Source organism: Chenopodium quinoa, unplaced genomic scaffold, assembly GCF_001683475.1.
Source record: "Chenopodium quinoa cultivar QQ74 unplaced genomic scaffold, ASM168347v1, whole genome shotgun sequence".
Classification (NCBI taxonomy): domain Eukaryota; kingdom Viridiplantae; phylum Streptophyta; class Magnoliopsida; order Caryophyllales; family Amaranthaceae; genus Chenopodium; species Chenopodium quinoa.
Window position 1 is genome coordinate 1,561,108 of NW_018744991.1, and position 20,431 is coordinate 1,581,538.

Genomic DNA, 20,431 nt, shown 5'->3' on the forward strand with positions numbered 1-20,431 from the left:
CAGCCAACAAATGAAATATATCAGCCAAACCTGCCACACGTAATTATGTGTGCGGCAGTCCGCACCTAATACCTTTTTATTATTATTATTATTTAATATTTTGGTTTTTATTTCTGACAATTTGGTATTTTGTTCTAATTAAAATGGGTTTTATTTATTCATTTTTTCGTGACACCGTTTCCCAATATTTTAAAATTTTCGTTTCCCCGATTCCCGGTTTTTCCGTTTCCGTTTTCATTTCCCGTTTCTGTGCAATCTAGAGTTGATCAACTGCGGCCCGACCCGAATTGTTGATCCCCTCTATCTAATAGTCGAGAGAATGATTAAATGAAGAAGATCAACAATGTAGTAGAGACCCTTGTGCATTATACTAAGACAATTTGGGATTTTAAAAAATAAAAATTTAGACACCGGAAAAACTGGAATTTTTATTGAGGAAAAAAAGACAAATTGGAATTAATTAAGTGATTTAATGACTTAATGTGCTTGTACTTAGTGCTGAGCTATCTACCACCCACAACTAAATTAATCCAAAAATGTCGGATTTTATCTCATTACCTACTCTAATCCTAAATTAAACCAACTGCGCTTCTGGTTTCAAGTTTATATGAACTCCTGTTTTCGAATATTTATTGTTTTTTCGTCAATTTGTTTTAAAAATCCGTCTAAAATACTACTTGTAGTATATACTTTTTTTTTTTTGGAAACAACTTGTAGTATACTCCCTCTGTCCCTTATTTTTTGCCCCATTTGATTTTTCACGGTCTCCAAAATGCATCTTCAAACGTATATATCTCCATTTCTATACGAGTAAAAATTATTAAAATTTGATATTAATAAACTATACAATAAGACGATTCTAACAAGATCGCACATTAATATATTATCACCTATAGATTAACGAGAATTCATGGTCAAAGTTTTAAAAATTTGACCCATATTTTTACAATGGGGCAAAAAATAAGGGACGGAGGGAGTATACTTTTATTATGTCACAAAAAGCGTCAGGAAAAAAAACAACCGCAACATCCGTTGTATACCTGTATTCTAGTTATCTAGTATATTCTCGATCCTCCTTGTTTAATTGGACTTGCATTTATTAATCTTTTATTTTATTTTATTTTTGAGAAAAGCATTTATTAATCTTTGAATAAGATGCCATTAAAAAAAAAATGTACTCGTAGTTGTTAAAGAATATTCAGTATTTTGAATTTTGTAAAATAGTTTTTGAATGGATTTTATAATAAAGAATATCGTATTTATAATGATTTTTAAATTAGTAATAAACCTAAATTTTGAAAATCTATCAACCTGTTCTTTTATTTTACCCCTTATTTTATCTCCTAAAATACTAAGGCAAAAGCTAACGAACGTTCCGGGAGCGTTGTATAAGATAACTAAAAGTAGAAATATTGAACTAAAATAAACATTAATTATACAGATTGACGCGTAATTTTGGTATACTTTCCTAAATTAATACTACTTTAGGAAATATTTTAAATTCTTAACTAAAGCCCGGGGTCCTTATAATTCTAATTAGCATCAAACATGCATGTGCTTCATTATGATATGATCCAATTAGCATTCCTAATAATTCTAACGCCCCCGAAAAAATGGTGGTATAATGATGATAGAGTAATTTACAACCCAACTACTAAAAATAATGTAGTGCCTTGGAAATCAAATTAAATCGAATGAAAGAAGATTATTCCATTGTAACACTGGCTAATATGAATGTAACTGTAGTATGAATATAATAAGGTAATTGTAGTCTAGTTTAATTTGGCGAATTGATGAGTTGTAGATTAAACGGTGCGGTGATTTTGAGTTGCGAGTGGTTGGTTGGGCAACTCATGGTTTTGGTGGATCCAAAGAATAGCTGTAGCAAAGGTGCATGCATGCATGACTCATGGCTTTGTATGTTTAATTTGCCGACTAGCCGAGTGCAATTGTGCTAGTATTAACTATTAAGAAGATATTGTAGTTTGGGATAATAATGTATGAACTAATGATTAAATGATTTACCTAGTAATATTAATTCATAAGTTTATAATTTTGAGTTTTTTAAGTGTATCACTTTAAACGATGGTAATTTAGCACAAATGTTAATTAATGAGGGTTTTACCAATAATGTCTCCCGTAATAACGAACTTGCCAAATAGATAGATATCATAAAGAAAAGAGATTCGTTGTTCCTGACCCTGCTCACCTTACTTGTTATTTGAACAAGTAAAAGTCATGTCTTGGTCCGAATGGGAATAACATTTCTTTTCTGCATGTTCATGGAGTTTTGAAAAATCCAAACATCTCAGAGATAGATAGAGCTAGAGGTAGAATTTTCTCGAACGAACCGCCATCCTACAATATGGGGTCTAAAAGCCAATATAAGTGATTATAGCTCTTATAAAAAGAAAACTGATTCTTGAGCATGAGAGTATAATATTCGATGAATTTAGTTAAAGAATATAGTAAATTATTGTTCATGAATGAGTGGAATTATAAAAGGATTCATCTAGTTATACTAGTATTTGTATTACACTATATTACTCTTACAAATTGATAACAACTCAACTCTCATTTATGTCTATTACCAACACCTCTAACTAAAATTGAAATCCTTTTCACTTTTAAATAACAAAGGGGAGTGATAAAAGGGAAAAGATAGGATAAGGACGATGGGATAAAATAAGTGTAATGTATGTTAATGGAGATAGGGATTAAAGGAGGGATGAGGATAGGGTCATAAGGAAAAGATCCCTCCTTATATTATGATTCTCTCTCAAATCCTATAACTAGGAGTGGTAGTATGGCACGGTATAGGGAGAGATAACAAGGATGGGAAATTAAAGGATGAGAGAAAGAAGGATATGTTGTTAATGAAAATAATAAACCTTGCTGCTTATTTCATTCTTATTCATAACTCATACCAAATATGAGATAATACATGTTTTAACTTAACTCACCAATTTCCCTATTATTATTTCACATTTTTATCCTTCTTATCCATATTCCTCATGTCACGTCTGTGAAAGTAAAAATGTTTTAAGGACTTTCCATTTCACTAATAAAAAACTACTACCTCTAGTCAAGTTCGACAATAGTCATTATTTCAAAATAAATTTGTAAGCTTTACACTTTTTTGATAAGAATAGACCAAAATAAAATACTCCGTACAATAACATAATTAAGAATTTCAATGAAAATATAATTACAAATTATGTTGACAGAATAACAAATTGCATAAAACTATTTGAAGTCTCACAACTAATAAAAATAAAAAATATCCTAGTCACCACTTGTCTAAGATATTTCTCCAAAAGAAAATTATATCCTAGAAATTAAAAATATAGTACAAATAAAAGTCAACAATGGGAGCTCTTGAAAGCAAAAGATAAGCTAAAAACCAAGCCACTAAAATAGTGGGGTGGCTTGTTTTGACATACCAAAAGGTTTGGATAAGGCAATTCCACCATTTTATCATTATCCATCATTATTATTTTACTAATTTATTTACCCTTCATCATTATTTTTTCATTAGTATTATCATTATCAATTTTATCTTTATCATTTTATTGTTATTACATCAATAATTATTGTTTACAATATTTTCTTGAGTAAAACCTCACAATGACTTTTATTGCATAATTCCACTTGTCAACTTCTAACATCATCCACCTTTTCCCTAAAAAAGGAAAAAAAAAAAAAATTAAAAATCAAAATTAAAAAGAAGTTCAAAGAAGAACCCAGAAAAAGGGCTAAGCTTTCCTTCTCTTTCAGAGAGAGAAACCTCATTCAATTCTGGAGAGAGAAACAAAAGTTCATGTGTACTTTTTGTTAGGGTTTTGTTCTGGGTTTATGAAATTGAAATTATTATTATTATTATTTTTTTCAAATTGAAGGATTTTTTGGTTAAAAATCATCAATTAGTTGATGGGTTTGTTCAAATTTAATTTAATTTGATGGTGAAATTCTGGGTTTTGTTTTGTTTTTGTTTTTAATTATTATTATTCTGGGGTTAAATTTGAGGGTTTGAAAGAAGAAACAGAGGAGATAGAAATTAAAGAAATGTATGTGGCTTCTCCCATGCGAAAGTCGTTCAAGGATTCTCTGAAAGTTCTAGAAGCTGATATTCAACATGCTAATACTCTGTAAGCCATCAACAATTAGTTTATTATTTTTATTTATAATATTTGAGAAAATCGTTTTATTTTGAAAATATTATCTGAATTATCTGGTTTCAAAACAAAAAAAAAAAAATATATATTATCTGAATTATCTGGATAAAGTTTCCTTTTTGGGATTTTTTGATTATTGATTCTCCAGTTACCCTTATGAATCTTATGATTCTGGGTTGATGTTTTCGCTTTTGAGTGTAAAAAAAGGACAGTGATGTAAATAAATAGACGAGATTCGATTCCAGGTCCTAGCAATAGGCACCACCCCCGAGACTTTAACCAAAAGCTGTGATTCACTGGATTGTTGTTATCTTAGTGCACTGTAGTATTATTTGTGGGATTTAGATTGTTCTTAATCAGCTCTTATGGTATTTTTGGTTACAAAATTTACCTTTTGATCAACACTTTGTTGTGAATTGTATTCACTTTGATTAAACTTACTAGTTTTCACAATTAACAACGAATTCACTTCCTGAAAGAAGATATTTGTGAGACGGTGCGGTCGGTGAGCTGTCGGTTTGATGAATTGTGAAGGATAATATGATGATGATGTTCATTTTTTTGAGTTATTCATGTATACCCCACGTACCTAACTGTTTGGACTTTCAATGAAGTGGGTTTGTTGAGGATAATGACATGGGAGATTTGTTTTTGAAGTTTAGTAATTATGGACTTATGGTGTTATCGCGGAAATGTTTGGTGTTTAAGTTAATTGTGCAATTATAATGCTGACCATTGTGGTAAGTTTGTGGAGTTTAATCTGCATTTGCTTAGAGTTTTCGATATTGTAGTCTTATTGGAATGGAGTGGTAGAGCATGTGTTTGTTTGAGCAATATGATCAATAACACTTACTACATATTGTGATTATGATCAATATCACTGAAACTGGTTTTTGTGTAAAATTAAGTTTTAAATTTTAATGATGGGTTTAGCCGTGGTTTTTGGTTTTGGACTTTTAACTTATTATGGATTTATAGCTAGTAATGCTTGTTAATGCCTATTCAACTGTCGGATTATCTTCAGCATTATGCTAATATGCTATCTTTTTGTGGTCATTTACTGTTTCAAAGATAGTGAGAGGTGCAAATTCCTTAGTTGACCAAGTTCAAGTATTATGTTTTGCTAGGTTGACAAATACGAAGTATATTTTTTCTTATTTGATTTTTTGTTTTGTTTTGTTTTGTTTTTGTTTTCGCAGGGCATCAGAATTCCCTAGAGAATATGATGGGGCTTGCCTTCAGATGAGAATGTCATACGCTCCTGCTGCCCATTTCTTGCTTTTCTTGGTCCAGTGGACCGATTGCAACTTGGCAGGGGCACTTGGTCTGTTGAGAATTCTAATTTATAAGGTTGGCTATCAATCTTCTGAATTGTTTGTTACGGAGTAGCTGTTTAATGTTATGTGCAATGTTTTAGCTTGTTGCTTAGCTCCCCTCTTTCTATGCAGGTTTATGTGGATGGCACCACTACCATGTCAACACATGAAAGAAAAGCAAGTATCCGAGAGTTTTATGGTAGGTGTGCTATTTTAGTTTAGTGTAATGCAAGCCTTGAGCCACAGATATAGCTGCTACCTCTTCTTTCGTATGATACATGTTCTTTATGGTTGGCAGCGGTAATATATCCCTCCTTATTACAACTTCAAAGTGGCGTTACTGATACCGAGGATAAAAAACAAAAAGTTGTTTGCATGGAGAGATATCGGAAAAGAGATGAAGAGGAATACAGGCAGTATACAGATATGGATATTGAAAGAGAGGAAGAGTGTGGTATTTGCATGGAGAATTACAGCAAAATTGTGCTGCCCAATTGCAACCATGTCATGTGTCTAAAGTGTTATCGAGAATGGTAAGTTCAAAGTTTTCTCTTGGAGGGTTTTAAGGAAAATTTGATTTCTTGAGAACCTCCGATAAGAGTCTAGCCAGCTAATCTAACAGCTGTGAAGCCTTCAATGTTAGTCCGTCTTTAAGACAGCTGCAGTTCTTGCTTCTCTTGAAGAAATTCTCTAGGCCCAAACTTTTAATTTTATTTTTTATTTTTTAACATATAGTTTGCAAATATTAGCACATCCTCATCCTCTTTGCCAAAACCATCAATGTTTCCCAAACTGAGTATTTTATTCCACTTCCCCCCTCCCCTGTAGAAAAGGTTTTATAGGTGATGGTGCATTCTGCTACATCGGTCAAGGTCAGAACCCCTGCTGTCAATTTGTGAATGGAGGGTTTGTTATTTTTAATTCTCTGTCTATTGATGGTGAGGCTCATTTGGTGGATCTGTTGTATTATAGAAATGATGTACGTTCAGTGTCCTGTGTTCACCCACATTTACACTTGGAACTTCTCTTGAGATAATCTCTATTTTCCTTGACCATATCTTTGTTGATCCCTTTTCTTTTTTCCTCTCACATTAGCTTATTTTATTGAGGGCATTGAGGTCTCCCAAAGCAACCTGGTCTTTTAAAGTTTTTGTTGGAAACAAGCCTGACTTGATGGTATGTCTAGGCTGTGTGTATATTATATCTTCCCAGTTGTAGCAGTGGTTAGCTGCTTTGGCATGCTGCCTTGCTGTGTATATCCTAGGGTGACAGTTTTGTTCTGGAATTTTGTACAAGGAATTTGATTTTTGTTGCATGCTTGTTGGATGTCAGCATAAGATGTTTGTTGATAACTTGGATGTCAGTTTAAGGTATTGCATGCTAGATGTTAGAGGGAAATAAGGAAGAGATAAGGGCAGTAGCTATTTTCAGGTGTTTTTCAAGCTTCTAAAGTTGGAGAATTCATCTTATTAGAGGTTGCTAACTGATCTTGATCAAGGGTGGAGTATGTCTTACTGATTCTGTTGCCAAGTTGTTTTATTGGATCATGACATCATGTATTTATGAGAAAGAGTTTTTGCTGCTAAATTGGATATCTGCTCCTTTAGCTGCTTTATTTAGGTCATGGCTTTGACAATGCTGTGCCACTGCTACTAATGGGAAAGGGAAGAGGTGAAGAGAACTTTTTTTTTTTTAGTGCAATTGGAGAACTAGAGCTATTGTGCTGAAAAATAGTGCTCATCAATGCTGCTTGTTGGAAGTCTGACTGGTCTTTTTTTTTTTTTTTAAACCCTCCCATTTTTGTCTGACTTTATCAAATAGAGGTATAGCTTTTCTTTGGTAGTTTTTCAAAAAAATTTAAAAATGCTTTTTTTTTGGCCTGTCAAGAAATGGACAGATTGGCCTAGCCCGTGATTCAATGCTGAGGTAATCTCTTTGCGCCTATAGTGGATTTTTTTTTCCTCTTTTATAACCTAGAGCTGTTTCTAGTATTAAGCTTTAAGTATACTACCAGAAAGTGGTTGAATATGTGCTTATAGTAGTAGGGAGCAGGGAGTCTAGGCTAGGGAGCTCTATAATTCTGTAGATGGAGATGGCTGCTTTTTTGTCCTCTACTTGGTTACTTCAGTGTTACCTACTTGCCTGATATTGGGGTATAACACCGTGTAAGTACATGAATTGGATTAGCGGCCTTTTGATTATATTGGGGTTTGGAACTCCTTGAACTCTTTGTTACCATGGAAATTGTTTCAGGTTTGATTGAAGTGCTTTGGTATGTCACCTTCAAGTGCTTACATAAAGGGCACTGTTGTGATTCTTGTGCTCAAACTGAATTAAGGTGACTGCACAGCAGCCTAGCTTTTGTAACATAATTTTTATTTTATGATCTCCTTTTCTTTGGAGCCTTTGTTTGCTGTGACAAAACACATAACAGCTGCACATCTGTGTAGTAATAGGCCTATACAGTTTTATGTTAAGGTATCATTGCAGTTCAATGTGAGAAGCTAAGAGTTGACTTTAGAAGTAAGAGGCTGAAGCTGTGTAAATTAAATGTGATGCGCTTGATGGTTCAAAGATGTTAACCAAGGATGAGGATGAAGTGAGGTACTTAAATCAGTATTTTTATGTCAAGCATATTACTTGTGCATCGCCAAATTACTTGTACAGACAAAACTGACATAGGTACACCAGTTGCGGTTGGTATATAGGTATATTGTGCTTTATATGGTGAGGCCTTGAGCTAAATTATGGATCTTGGGCTTAACAATGCCTGTATACTGATCTTGAGGCCTAGAAGTTTTTCAAGTTTTACAATTTAGCTTGTATGGTCAAAATGATTTTTATGTATTTATTATTTTTTCCTGGGGGAGTGGGGGTTGCTAGTCTGGTATTTATGTATTACTTCATCCAATATACATTTCACAGGCCATTTTGTTGCAAAAAGGTCACCCCAGATGTTTCAAAAGTTATAGAATAGAAACTTCATAGCATCTCACTTGAATAGCCATTAAGTGCCACCCTAAGAAATAACAAGCCTCCCCATGATGTCCATCACTGGTTCCTTGATCTGTGGCATGCGACACAACGTGCCTTATTTATACAATTATGCTGTGTATATTATATTGTATAGTAATGGTCAGAACTACCATACTACACCAACAAGAGTTGGCTCAAGTGGTAAGCAACTTGATGTCGCTTAAGGGAGGTCTCGGGTTCGAGCCTCACCGTACGCCCAAACTCTTGTTGGGAAACTCAACCACCATAAGCCAGGTGTACGATCCGAGTCAAATTCGGATGTAGTCGGAGTTAAGCTCTGGTGAACCGGGTAGGCATCCTTAAAAAAAATGGTCAGAACTACAAGATCATCACATACTGATTTTTTTTTTTTTTTTTTTTTGGCCGCTCAATTCTGAGTCTCATTTTCTTTGTTGCTGTTGTCAATGGGTTAAAAGACTTGATTGGTATATGAAGGTTTTTTGAGTGAACCTATCAGTCTACTACAAAATGATAAGGGCATTTATGTAAATGAACTTTGGCAACCTCTATATTTATATAGAAAAAAAAAGGATAAATGAAATTTGGCTGTATAAATAATTAATTTAAGAAGAATGACCTTGTTATTTTATAATCTCTGCTGTGTACTTTGATAGATATTCTCCCCTGATCACTTGAATTTTTCATCTGTGTTATCTTCAGAGCAGAATTGAGAGTGATTATTACATGTTGCAGGCGCTCAAGATCACAATCCTGCCCCTTTTGCCGAGATAGTCTGAAGAGGGTGAACTCTGGAGATCTTTGGGTGTTCACCGACAGTAGAGACGTGGTTGACATGACAACATTGACGAAGGAGAATCTTAGGAGGCTGTTTATGTATATAGAGAAGTTGCCCCTGATTGTTCCAGAATCCCTATTCGATGCATATGATTCACACCTGAAATGAGGGAAAGGACTATGGTCTGTTTAGCCTACAGTATTGTCGCTGTCGCAGCTGTGGTTAGCCTACAGTATTCTTGCTGTCGCAACAGTTGCTTATAGACTGGTCTGGTTAGATTAGTTAGAAGTGCAAATGTTCTTTTAAATGACTTTGCTGTCTATTCTGTGGTTAAATCTCATGCCTGATTTATTTGAAGGCAAGAGAAGGAAGGTTGGGGTGGTTTGCTTTTATGGGTTCCGTAAATTTGTATGTAGGTAAAAGTGTACATGCTTGTACAGCTCTGTTATTCAGAGAAAAAAAAAAATGGTTAGAAAGAAAGGGGAACTCCTTTCTTTTGTTTATATTCAATGCGGGAACCCAAGGCACTCCTAAATTATGTTGTGATCACATGCCTTTCATCTCTTAGTTCTGCTGCCGCCGATGATGCTGAGCTCACCAAGATATTGTGTAAGGCTGTAAAAATTATTCGTCCTGGGCGACGAATTGGGTATACAAAAGTTATACTTCCTCCGTTTTTTTTTATTGCATCATAGGGGTTTTGGAGGCAAAATTTGGTAGTGGGAAAAAGTAAGAGAGAGAAACGTAAAAATACAAAATTGTCCATGTAAGTGTGAAAAAGTAAGGGTATGTTGGGTATTTGCAGTGTAAATATAGATATTTTTTATCCTAAAAAGGAAATGATGCAATAATAAGTAAACTTCCTAAAATAGTAAGTGATGCGATAAAAAGAACGGAGGAAGTAGATGTGTTGTACTGTGTTGATAGTTCCAATTTAGGAAATCTGAAAACTTCTGATTTTTAAAAATAGGACTCCTGATTTAATTCAGTAGAAGTGCTTTAATTAAATTTTGATATTTCCCAAAAAGAGAGCCCTGTACAGATTTCATGTCACATTTTTTACCAGGTGGTTTGGCCAAAAGCTATTAAGGACTTTAGGTTTAGTACTTGTTCTCTTCACTTAAAATAGGCGTATGATTTTATAAAACTTTTACGTAATTTATGCTTCGGTATGATTTTGTGTTACTCTTAGCTAATTTACGCTTCTATTACGAAAGAAAACATTCTCAAGTGAGATATTGTCATTTGTAATTCAATGTGTTTTCATAATTATTAACGCATAGAAAATATTTAGTATCTCGTAATAAATAATGAACTATGACTCTAGTAATTCGCCTCTAGGCTTAGTGACAATGACAAATTTGTTAACTCTAGCAAAGTACAAAGAAAGATAACCCACAGGCCACAGCAGTACAGCACACACTAGTATATGGGATTAAAAAAAAAAAGTTTATAATCAATCAATTTGTTTTGAAAGTATTGTAAGCAATCAATCTAGCGAAAGTGTATGGGATTAAGAGCGATGACACGCACCTCCTTTTAAAATAAGCTTGATGGTGTATTTGTAAATGGAATATCCAAATTCAAATAGAATTTGAATACTTGGAATTGGTTTGGATTTTTTATTTGTTTTTAGTGGATTCAAATTCCTTAGTGATGGTATATTCATTTTGTGGTCAATAAACTGACATACATCTTGAGATATCCAAAGTAAAGTTATATAAATTTTGTGGTCGATTGATTGACGAAATGTAGAAAGTTGTGTAACTTGTGTTTTGAAATATATAATGTTTAACAAATTTTGATAAACCCTACTTCTCACTCAATCAAATTAAAGGCTTAATTAGTACTCCGTATTAAATTTTTTGAGAACTTGGGTTTAAGAAAGCGTACATGTAGCTTTTTATAATTGCTCTAAATACTAAAGTACTCGTATGAAGTATAAGTTATGAATAAATAAATGGTTTCCTTCTAGTTTGTTCCTTCTAATTCTACTCTTTCAATATGATATAATTTTGAGCTCTATAATATGTACTTGTTATTGCAATGTATAATATCAATAACTATATACTAAAAGACACACTAGCAATAACACATGTCATTTTCTGGTGTGTCTCTTATTATAATTTTTTTTAAATAATCTTTAGAAAGCAAATCTTATACATAAATAAAAAGATAGCAAAATAAACATAAATAAAATATTTGGAAAATCTTATACATAAATGAAAAAGATCGCAAAATTATACATAAATAAAAGATTTGATATGTCTTTCCATAATATATACATTGACAACTATTTTTTTTTTTTGAGAAAAATATAAAATTAAGTAAAAAGAAATAAATATTAAATCAGATTTTTAAAATAATTGTGCTAGAATGTTATGTACTACCTATTATAACAATAATTTTATTTTTTTTATTTAATTATGTGTTAAAAACCTCTAAGAAAATAATTTGAATTTCAAATATTAAAAAGGTAGTTAATATAAAAGATTCGATGTATCCTTCTACAAATAAATATTAATAAGTAACAACTATAAATTTAAGGGGGAAAAAAAGCAGGTTCTTTCCATAATTTGTGACATACATATGGACTACAGAGTGCAATGTACAATGTTTTTAAGAAATTTATTTGGTTAACAACAAGAAAATTGTACCAATTTATTGATGAAAAATATATGAACAACACATATTGTCAAATGTATTTTAAAAATAGCTATATATCTAGCTAATAAACTCTTTTATAATAACTAAATGCATTATAGGCGCTTTTATAATAAATTCATTACTCCGTATAATATTTTGGAAAAATTCATTATTAATGTTAAAAATAGTTATTAAGAATACCGTGCATGGCACGGGACCTAACCTAGTATTAACATATACTCGTACTACGTATGTCAATATGTGTAATCTCACGAATTTGTGCCTTATTACCCTTTGTCCCTTCTTGGAGTGAACAAGTTAGTGTTTCGGCCCATTATCAAGTCCAAATGCTTGATGCATTAAGATTTATGACTTTTAGTTTGCCAATTGCCAAATTTATATGTGCACTATATTTAAGACTAAGATTACTAGAGCTAGTCCAATAGTTCTAATAAATTAATTAGAGAAATATCGGACGAGTTTCAACATATGTTACACGAAGCACTAAGTTTTTGACCAACGAGAGTTGGCTCAAGTGGTAAGTAGCTTGATATCGCTTAAGGGAGGTTTTGAGTTCGAGCCTCACCGAATGCAGAAAACTCTTGTTGGGAGACTCACTCACCATAAGTCAGGTGTGCAACCTGGGTCGGATCGGAATGTGGTGAACCAGGTGGGGCGTTTTTGATTGACATGTAAGTTAAGTTTTTTGAGAATTGTAATGACATGTGTGGTTGACAACTAAAGACTTTTACAATGATTTCAAAACTTATGAATTGCATCACTAAAAAATAGTTTCATCAAAATAAATAAAAACAAAAAAACTATAAAAATATAAAATAGTTGAAAGTACTTTAATACTACCTCCGTTAATTATTTATGAGATATAAAAAATTCGAAAATTACACATAATAAATAATGGGGTTAGGATAAAAAATTCTTCCTCTGTTTTTTAATAGTTGCAACACACTTTTTTCACGGTATTTTAGAAAAGTGGGATTCACATGGTTTAATATACTTTAAAATGGGGTGAGATGTTAGAAGTATAATTTAGTGGGCCATGTAGTTTAAATAAGAGAAATAATACAAATTTTCCTCAAAATAACTTTTCAATTATAGTGTGTTGCAAGTATTGTGACATTTCTAATTTAGAAAGTGTTGCAAGTATTAAAAAATGGAGGAAGTATAATATTAAAATTCCACATTAAAGTTTAAAAATCTGAGTTTTAAATCCAAAAATCCTAAATTATATATGTCGAAGAATTGAGATACGTCTTAGCATTATCTCCGAGATGTGTCACAAATCACAATACCTTGTTTATCAGAAGTTAAAAAAAATAAATAAATGTTAATTAAGCGCGTAAATATAAAAGTTTGATTCAACTCACTATTTTCATTTTAAAATAAGTGCATCACTTTAACTGACACACATGTCAGTGCACAACTTTGTCTTTTAATACCTATTATTGTATCAATGAAAATATAAAATGGTGCTATAGTAAAAATATACTGTACATTTTAACTAATTCAATAATGTTTATACTTCCTCTGCTCTTTTAACATTGCACAATGTTGACTTTTAGACTTGCCAATGTACAACTTTGATCGTAAGTATGTTTACTCTCAATGTATAAAAGTTATAAAAAGTTTATATTTTAAAAGTATAAATCAAGATGATCCTAACAAGATTTCACAATTATGTCATTCATTATATATAAGTTACAATAGATAGTCTACGGAGCGTTGTGAATAATGTAAAAGTCAACATGGTGCAATATTATAATAACAAAGAAAGTAGCATAAGCTGCTTGAAAATTGCTAGTTTGTCACACTTAAAAAAAAAAATAGAGAGGGTAAAACTATAATGATCCTGGACAATTAATACGACCTTAACAATGCAACTAGTTACATGTACAAAAATATTATGGAAATCTCATTCTTATACCTGCCATGTTTTCATTTTTATGATCCTAAAAAAAAAATCATCTAATAACAAGCCTCCAGGTTCTCATCATCCCTCTCGATTTCAGGAATAGCTCAAGTGGTTAAAAACTTTCTTCCCACTTTAAAAAATTGGAATCAATATTCACCATCCGCCCTTATGACTTTCTCAACATTGAAGGAAAAAAAAGCCCCAAAATTTCTATTATAATTTTTTTTTGATCATATAAGTTGTAAACTTTAAACTTATAATAACATATAAAAAAGACCAATCTTTTCCACAACTTACCATTACCATACAAAACTAATGGAATAAATTAAAAAAAAAAAAAAAAAAAAAGAATATGATACTTTTTTAAAGGAGAAGATAACCTAAAATCCCTAGCTATAAAACCCAAGTTGAGAAGAGCAAATCACCTCACATGAGTGAAAGTGAAAGCGAAAGATGAACGTGATATCCTGTTCATTCTTCATACCAATACTTTTATTTTTTCGTCCATTATAATATAAACTCACGACGTTTTTCCCTCCTTTTTTTTTTATCCAAATATAGTTCCACCACCTTTTTTTTTTTTTTTTTTTTTTGAAGGCTAAATATCAACATATTTTCAAAAAATAAATTCCAATTCCCAAAAAAAAAAGGAAGGGGGGAGATGGGGGCAGGAAGAGGGGAGGAGAAAGAAGGAACAATGGCGGAAGATTTCTTCTGGTCATACACAGATGAACCTCATGCTTCTAGAAGGCGCCAGATCCTCTCTCAATACCCTCAAATTAAAGAGCTTTTTGGCCCTGATCCTTGGGCTTTTGCTAAGGTTATTAAAGATTCAATCTTTTTTTATTTTTTGAAGTATTTTTTTGGGTTTAATTCATTCATATCTAGATCCAAGTTAATGGTTGTTGGTTATTTTTGTGATTTTGTATGATTTCATTGATGGGTATTGGTTAATTTTGTTGATTTTTGTGTATTTTTTAATGGGCATTGGTTAATTTTGTTGCTTGTTATGTAATGTGCATATTCCTTTTGGGCTAGTTTATGTGCATTAATCTAATTAATAGGGTGAGGTTTTCTCTGTTTTATTGGACATTATAAAGTTTTATCATTTATCTTTGGTTTAGATCTTCATTGATGGAATTAAACATTGATTATGATTAATTTGTTAGTTGTTTGGATTAGTTTAGTTGCTCATTGGTGATTGGGAATTTGAAATGTAGCATCTTTGGATTTAATGATGATTTATATAGTTGATTAATTTGTTTGTTATTTGGATTAGTTTATCATTCATCATTGGTTTAGATTCATCTTTGTTTTGTAAAGGAGTTGCACTTGATTCAGCATTATATGATAGGAAATCTGCCTTGTGTATTATGTGGTGCTTTCGCTCATTTTGGCTGAATTTTTTCGTAGTTCTATGTTCAAATCATAATTTGCTGCTTGAAATAAACGGGTGTTGAGTGAATTTTATTGAACTTCGATTGCTTTGATGCCTATTCTTGTTTAAGTTTCGAGTGATGAAGTTGATTGGTGATTTTTCCTATGCATCAATGAAGATCTAAATTCTTTTTTTTTTTTTCCCCTTCTTTCCTCATTCTTCAAAAACACTCTTTTGCATATGGTTTATCTCCGCGCTCCATCAAGTGTGCAAGGACTTTCTACTAACAAGGTCAAATAAGTGTAATGTACTCAATCAAGTGTGCAAGGACTTCTCTTATTAAGGTCAAACTACTGTAATGTACTCAATCAAGTATGCCAGGACTTCTCTTATTAACAAGGTCAAACTAGTGTAATGTACTCATTACTTAACCTTCCATCCAAATTAGTCACATGGATGATATAATGTGAATTACTAATGTGGCAATTAAATTCATGGGAAGGGAGTAGTATAATGGAAATGTCAGAAGGATTGAATTGAACCAAATTGATGACAATATCATTCTTTTGTGATGATCTTTGAATGTTAGACTCCAGTTATAGGTCTGTTTCATATTTAAGGTTGAAAGTTGCAATCAGTTTTTTTTTGTAATCTCCAACAGATCTTGGTGTTTTGCTAAACCAATTCAATTTTTGTTCATGCTAAATCGACGCTCTATTGTGAATTATTTCCGATTCTGTTATGATCAATCTGCTCTGTATGCTTGAATATTGATTTTTACTGACATATGGAATTACCTCATTTAGGTTTTAACCTTTTGATGTTTTTTTGGCACTTGCAGATTACGATGGTTGTGTTGACTCAGCTTGCAACTGCTACTCTACTTCACGATGCAAGCTTTCTTAAAATACTAGTAGTAGCATACTTTTTTGGATCATTCCTTAACCACAACCTTTTCTTGGCCGTCCATGAGCTCAGCCATAACCTAGCTTTCTCTACCCCATCTTACAATCGCTGGCTTGGAATTTTCGCAAACCTACCTATTGGTGTGCCAATGTCTATCACATTCCAAAAATACCATCTTGAGCATCATAGATTTCAAGGTGTTGATGGCTTGGACATGGACATTCCAAGCAAAGCTGAGGCCTATATGGTCCGAAATGCCTTTACCAAATCCATTTGGGTAGTCTTACAACTCTTCTTCTATGCTCTCCGGCCCTTATTTCTCAAACCAAAGCCGCCTTGTTTGTGGGAATTCACTAATTTGACCATCCAAGTGGCACTTGATGCCTCTATGGTCTACTTATATGGATGGAGATCTTTTGGTTATTTGATTGCTTCAACTTTCGTTGGGGGTGGGATGCATCCAATGGCCGGCCACTTCATCTCCGAGCATTATGTCTTCAATCCTGATCAAGAAACATACTCGTACTATGGCCCTTTGAATCTTTTGACATGGCATGTTGGTTATCACAACGAGCACCATGACTTTCCGAGGATTCCAGGAACAAAGCTTCATAAGGTGAGAGAAATTGCACCCGAGTACTATGAAGGTCTAGAGTCATACAAATCTTGGAGCCAGGTTATATACATGTATATAATGGATAGAACAGTGGGGCCTTTTAGCCGGATGAAGAGAAAACCGAAGAAATCAGAGTAGTGATTGATTTGTTGATTTTTTGGTTCTGTTTTCTTGATTATTGAATTGTAATCTCTTATTCTAGTCATGATTTGTTGACATTTTTCCACACTTTTTGAGGGTTTGGCATATGCTGTATCTGTAGGTCAGAGAGGATGCTAATGTATTCATTATTTCATTCATACAGAGTAATATTTACTTGTATTTATTCTTTCAGCATGATTGCTCTGCTGGTTATGGGCATTTCCAATTGAACTACTCACTTTGTTTGTAATTAATCACCCTTCAAGATCACGTGAGTAATCAAGTTTTGGGATTGATCGCCTGAGCCAAGGTAGAAAGGGGAAGAAGGATCATCTTTCCGTCGTCACCCATTGTTGATTAAGCAGTAGAGTAGAGAAGATTAGATTTTTTTTTTTAGTGTTTAAGGGTTTAGAATCGTAGAGGCTCCAATACCATATCACGAATTAATTTTCCGTAGTTTGTATTACTGTATAAGCACATATATATACAACCTTAGAGAGATTAGGGCCTATCACATTGGCCCATTAGCTATACATATACATAAGGCTTAACATTAATAGTCATGTTGATAGCGTAAGGTAAAAATCGTTTTGGTAGTACATGCCAATGTTGGATTGTTGATGGTTTGGAATTTGAATTGTACATCCAAATATAAAGGATACTAACAACGTTTTGGTAGTACATGCCAATGTTGGATTGTTGGTAATGAGGCGAGTGTAATTTTGCACAAATAAATTAATGCCAAAGTCCGTGGTACCCTGCAAATTACGCCCACGTCCAAATATATTCAGTACCAAACATATGACCACATAATAATGAGCACATTATTATCCCGTAAAAAAAAAATAAAAAAAAATGACCACATTATTATAGTTGAGATAATTATAATGACATATATGATACGGACTACTGAGTACATCAAATGCAAGTTCAATGACTAGAATCTTGACTAAGTTTATACTTAGTACTCCGTATTAATTATTGTTATTGTATGACTACAACAAATTTAATATGACTATGACATTAATGTTGAATCAATTGTGAAATTGACTTTTATTTGAATTTTATGGAATGATTAAATGGGCATACAATATACATCCGTTGCATATAAATTTTTGCCAATTATCAATTGCAATGGGTGTCATTCAAATGCATACATTTTATCACTGTTAGTCCGATAAATTTTTTAGGATTCTTTGCTTAGAAGATTTTAAAATTCACTTAGCGATATTTAGCTCATACAATAAAAGTTATACGGAGTATATAAGTAGATAAAATTTTGTATAACAAAAAGTCAATAACAATAATAAGTTCATTCAAATTTTACAAAAATCAGATGATCAACATCAAGAAGTAGGAGTAAAGCTATAAGGAGCAGCTTGTACAGTAGCAGCTACGTACTCGCCCTTCTCACTCCCTGTTACATAGGGGGCATAACCATAACCGTGCGCGTAGGGTGGTGGTGGATAGTATTGTGGATCGGGGTGGCCGACGGCATACGGTAGAGGTGGAGGTTGAATTTGATGATCTAAGAAAGGAAGGTTGGCTTCTTCATCTTCGTATTTCCGGTGTGATTTGGATCGCATTGCTCGAATTACTATGGCTAGGAAGAATGAAAGAGCCTGTAACAATATTGAGTCCAAACCATACTTAACTTCAAAAAACAATCTATATATGTAGTCATTTCGGCTAAAATAATAAGCCAGTTTATTTATTGTAAGTTGACAAAAGTTAACACGATCAATGACCGACTTGTTAAGAAAAGCAAAAGAAAATGGACCTTTTGTGTTTTTACTTGCTATGTTACCAACTTACCTTTCACCGGTTAATAACTTTAATTATCAAATGATCGAACTTGTTAACACACTCATATTATTGTTAATTACTAACTTCTAAGATCTAATCAAAAGTGTTAAATGTCGAAATTTCGAAATATAACCTGAGAGAATGCTATCAACACGCCTAAACACTTGAAGTTATTGGAGTGGTCATCGACATAATCCACAAAGTGATCAAATCTTTTTGTGCGATCCTTAGGGATATCCTGTTGCATCAAAACAAAATTATTTTGACAGTTTGACGTAAAATAGTAAACAATTTAATTATAATCACTTGAATGATCAACTCAGAAAAAGACAGAATCTTATATGAGACGGACTTACAATAGTTTATTACGACAGCATAACAAATTTTCTATTTTAGCATACAAATATGAACTCATAGCGCTTAGTCAGCTTGCAAAAAGTTAGTGTAAGTCCGTCTCTACTAAAACTCGATGAAAATAATAACTATTGAATGTCGCATTAAGTTTTTGTACCTTATTCCATTTGTCATTTAGGCATATATCAGCTGTGATCAAACTCTCCACCAAAATAAGAACGAGCATAATCCCTATATACTGCAGTAATATTTAAATTATATATTAGATCACAACGTATATGTATTGATTATGAAGAACATTAAAGTTGCAAGTAATAATAATAATTTTGTTTAAAAATGTACCAAGGTAAGTAGAAGATTGTTCTTCTTCGTATCAGCTCCTACATGCCCTATGCATGCTGTGGAACAAAATATGATTCCGGTAAGTATACAAGCCCACAAAAACCTGCAAATGTTTCAAAATAATTAGTAACTAACATCAATTAGGAGGTTTGAAAAAAATAATCGGGTCATTTTAATTGCCGTAGTAGTTGTTAGTTGTACAACTAGTTCGAGGTATGGTTGTTAATCGTGAGGCAAGCGAGTGAAGAAGTTGTAGAAAAAATCAAATCGGACCAGAACAAATGAAAGTAGATCATTTAAAATTAAAAAAGACTAGACTAGGCCTTAAAATGTTAGTAATGAAGGAAAAATTTACCAAGAGAAAGGATATTTATAGTATTCTCTTAAGCAAACAACGATCATCCATACACAATACATAAGAATTGCGATCCCGGTCATCGCCATGACCAAATTGGCGAGTTTAAATGATAATTTGATGCAATTCATGGCAGCTTTGTCCATGGAAATAAGGTTAGGGTATTTTTTACTTGACATTTGATGAATAAGCTAAGCTTAAAAGGGTTTATGTTGGTGTTGTATTTTACGTGAAGTGTGATATGCAAGATTTGTTACATGTTTGTATGCTATATATCACTTTCGATCGGTCTCCAAAATATATATTCATGTAGTTTTTGTTAGGTTGATGAATCAAATTAGTAAAATGATTGCATAAGTTAAAGTTTTCAATTTCTTAGAAATTTCCTTAATTTTATTATTTTTCGAAAATGTCAAAAGAGAGAAACTTCCTAGAAATTGTTTAATTACTGTCTTTTTATAAAATTTGATTTTTAAAAGTACTTAATTTATAAAATGATCCTATTATACAATGAGTTGCTGTGGTGTAGTGGTTATCACGTTAGTCTTACACACTAAAGGTCCCCAGTTCGATCCTGGGCAGCAACAGTTGTATTAAATTTTTTATATTTGATTTTTTTTTTCTTTTTTTTTAGGGATTAGTATTTTGTTTAGGGGAAATATGCAAGATGAGCAAACTGAAGATAGAAGAAAGG

At 32.6% G+C, this 20,431-nt stretch overlaps 3 protein-coding genes and 1 non-coding gene across 6 annotated transcripts; 3 read left to right on the forward strand and 1 right to left on the reverse strand.

The window, feature by feature from the left end:
* Nucleotides 1-3,710: 3,710 nt before the first annotated feature.
* Nucleotides 3,711-9,812, forward strand: LOC110706891. Of its 3 annotated transcripts, none has more exons than XM_021884875.1 (5): nucleotides 3,711-4,148; nucleotides 5,375-5,525; nucleotides 5,624-5,690; nucleotides 5,790-6,024; nucleotides 9,188-9,348. In XM_021884875.1, coding segments are annotated over exons 1-5 (537 nt in total). In that variant the 5' UTR covers nucleotides 3,711-4,065; the 3' UTR covers nucleotides 9,189-9,348. The 3 variants fall into 3 exon arrangements, with proteins under 3 accessions (XP_021740567.1, XP_021740568.1, XP_021740566.1); XM_021884876.1 differs by having other exon boundaries at nucleotides 9,193-9,348; XM_021884874.1 differs by having other exon boundaries at nucleotides 3,712-4,148; nucleotides 9,221-9,812.
* A 4,631-nt stretch (nucleotides 9,813-14,443) lies between these two features.
* Nucleotides 14,444-17,805, forward strand: LOC110706890 (sphingolipid delta(4)-desaturase DES1-like). The gene is made up of 2 exons (XM_021884873.1): nucleotides 14,444-14,659; nucleotides 16,059-17,805. Exons 1-2 carry the CDS (start codon nucleotides 14,501-14,503, stop codon nucleotides 16,875-16,877), a joined length of 978 nt encoding a protein of 325 aa, XP_021740565.1. The 5' UTR covers nucleotides 14,444-14,500; the 3' UTR covers nucleotides 16,878-17,805.
* A 342-nt stretch (nucleotides 17,806-18,147) lies between these two features.
* On the reverse strand, nucleotides 18,148-20,023 carry LOC110706892 (tetraspanin-19-like). The gene is made up of 5 exons (XM_021884877.1): nucleotides 19,738-20,023; nucleotides 19,383-19,485; nucleotides 19,198-19,278; nucleotides 18,820-18,924; nucleotides 18,148-18,502 (listed from the first exon to the last, which is right to left on the reverse strand). Exons 1-5 carry the CDS (start codon nucleotides 19,914-19,916, stop codon nucleotides 18,227-18,229), a joined length of 744 nt encoding a protein of 247 aa, XP_021740569.1. The 5' UTR covers nucleotides 19,917-20,023; the 3' UTR covers nucleotides 18,148-18,226.
* Nucleotides 20,024-20,251: 228 nt separating this feature from the next.
* On the forward strand, nucleotides 20,252-20,324 carry TRNAV-UAC. Its single transcript has one exon. It is a non-coding gene; the product is annotated as a tRNA-Val (tRNA).
* The last annotated feature ends 107 nt before the right edge of the window (nucleotides 20,325-20,431 follow it).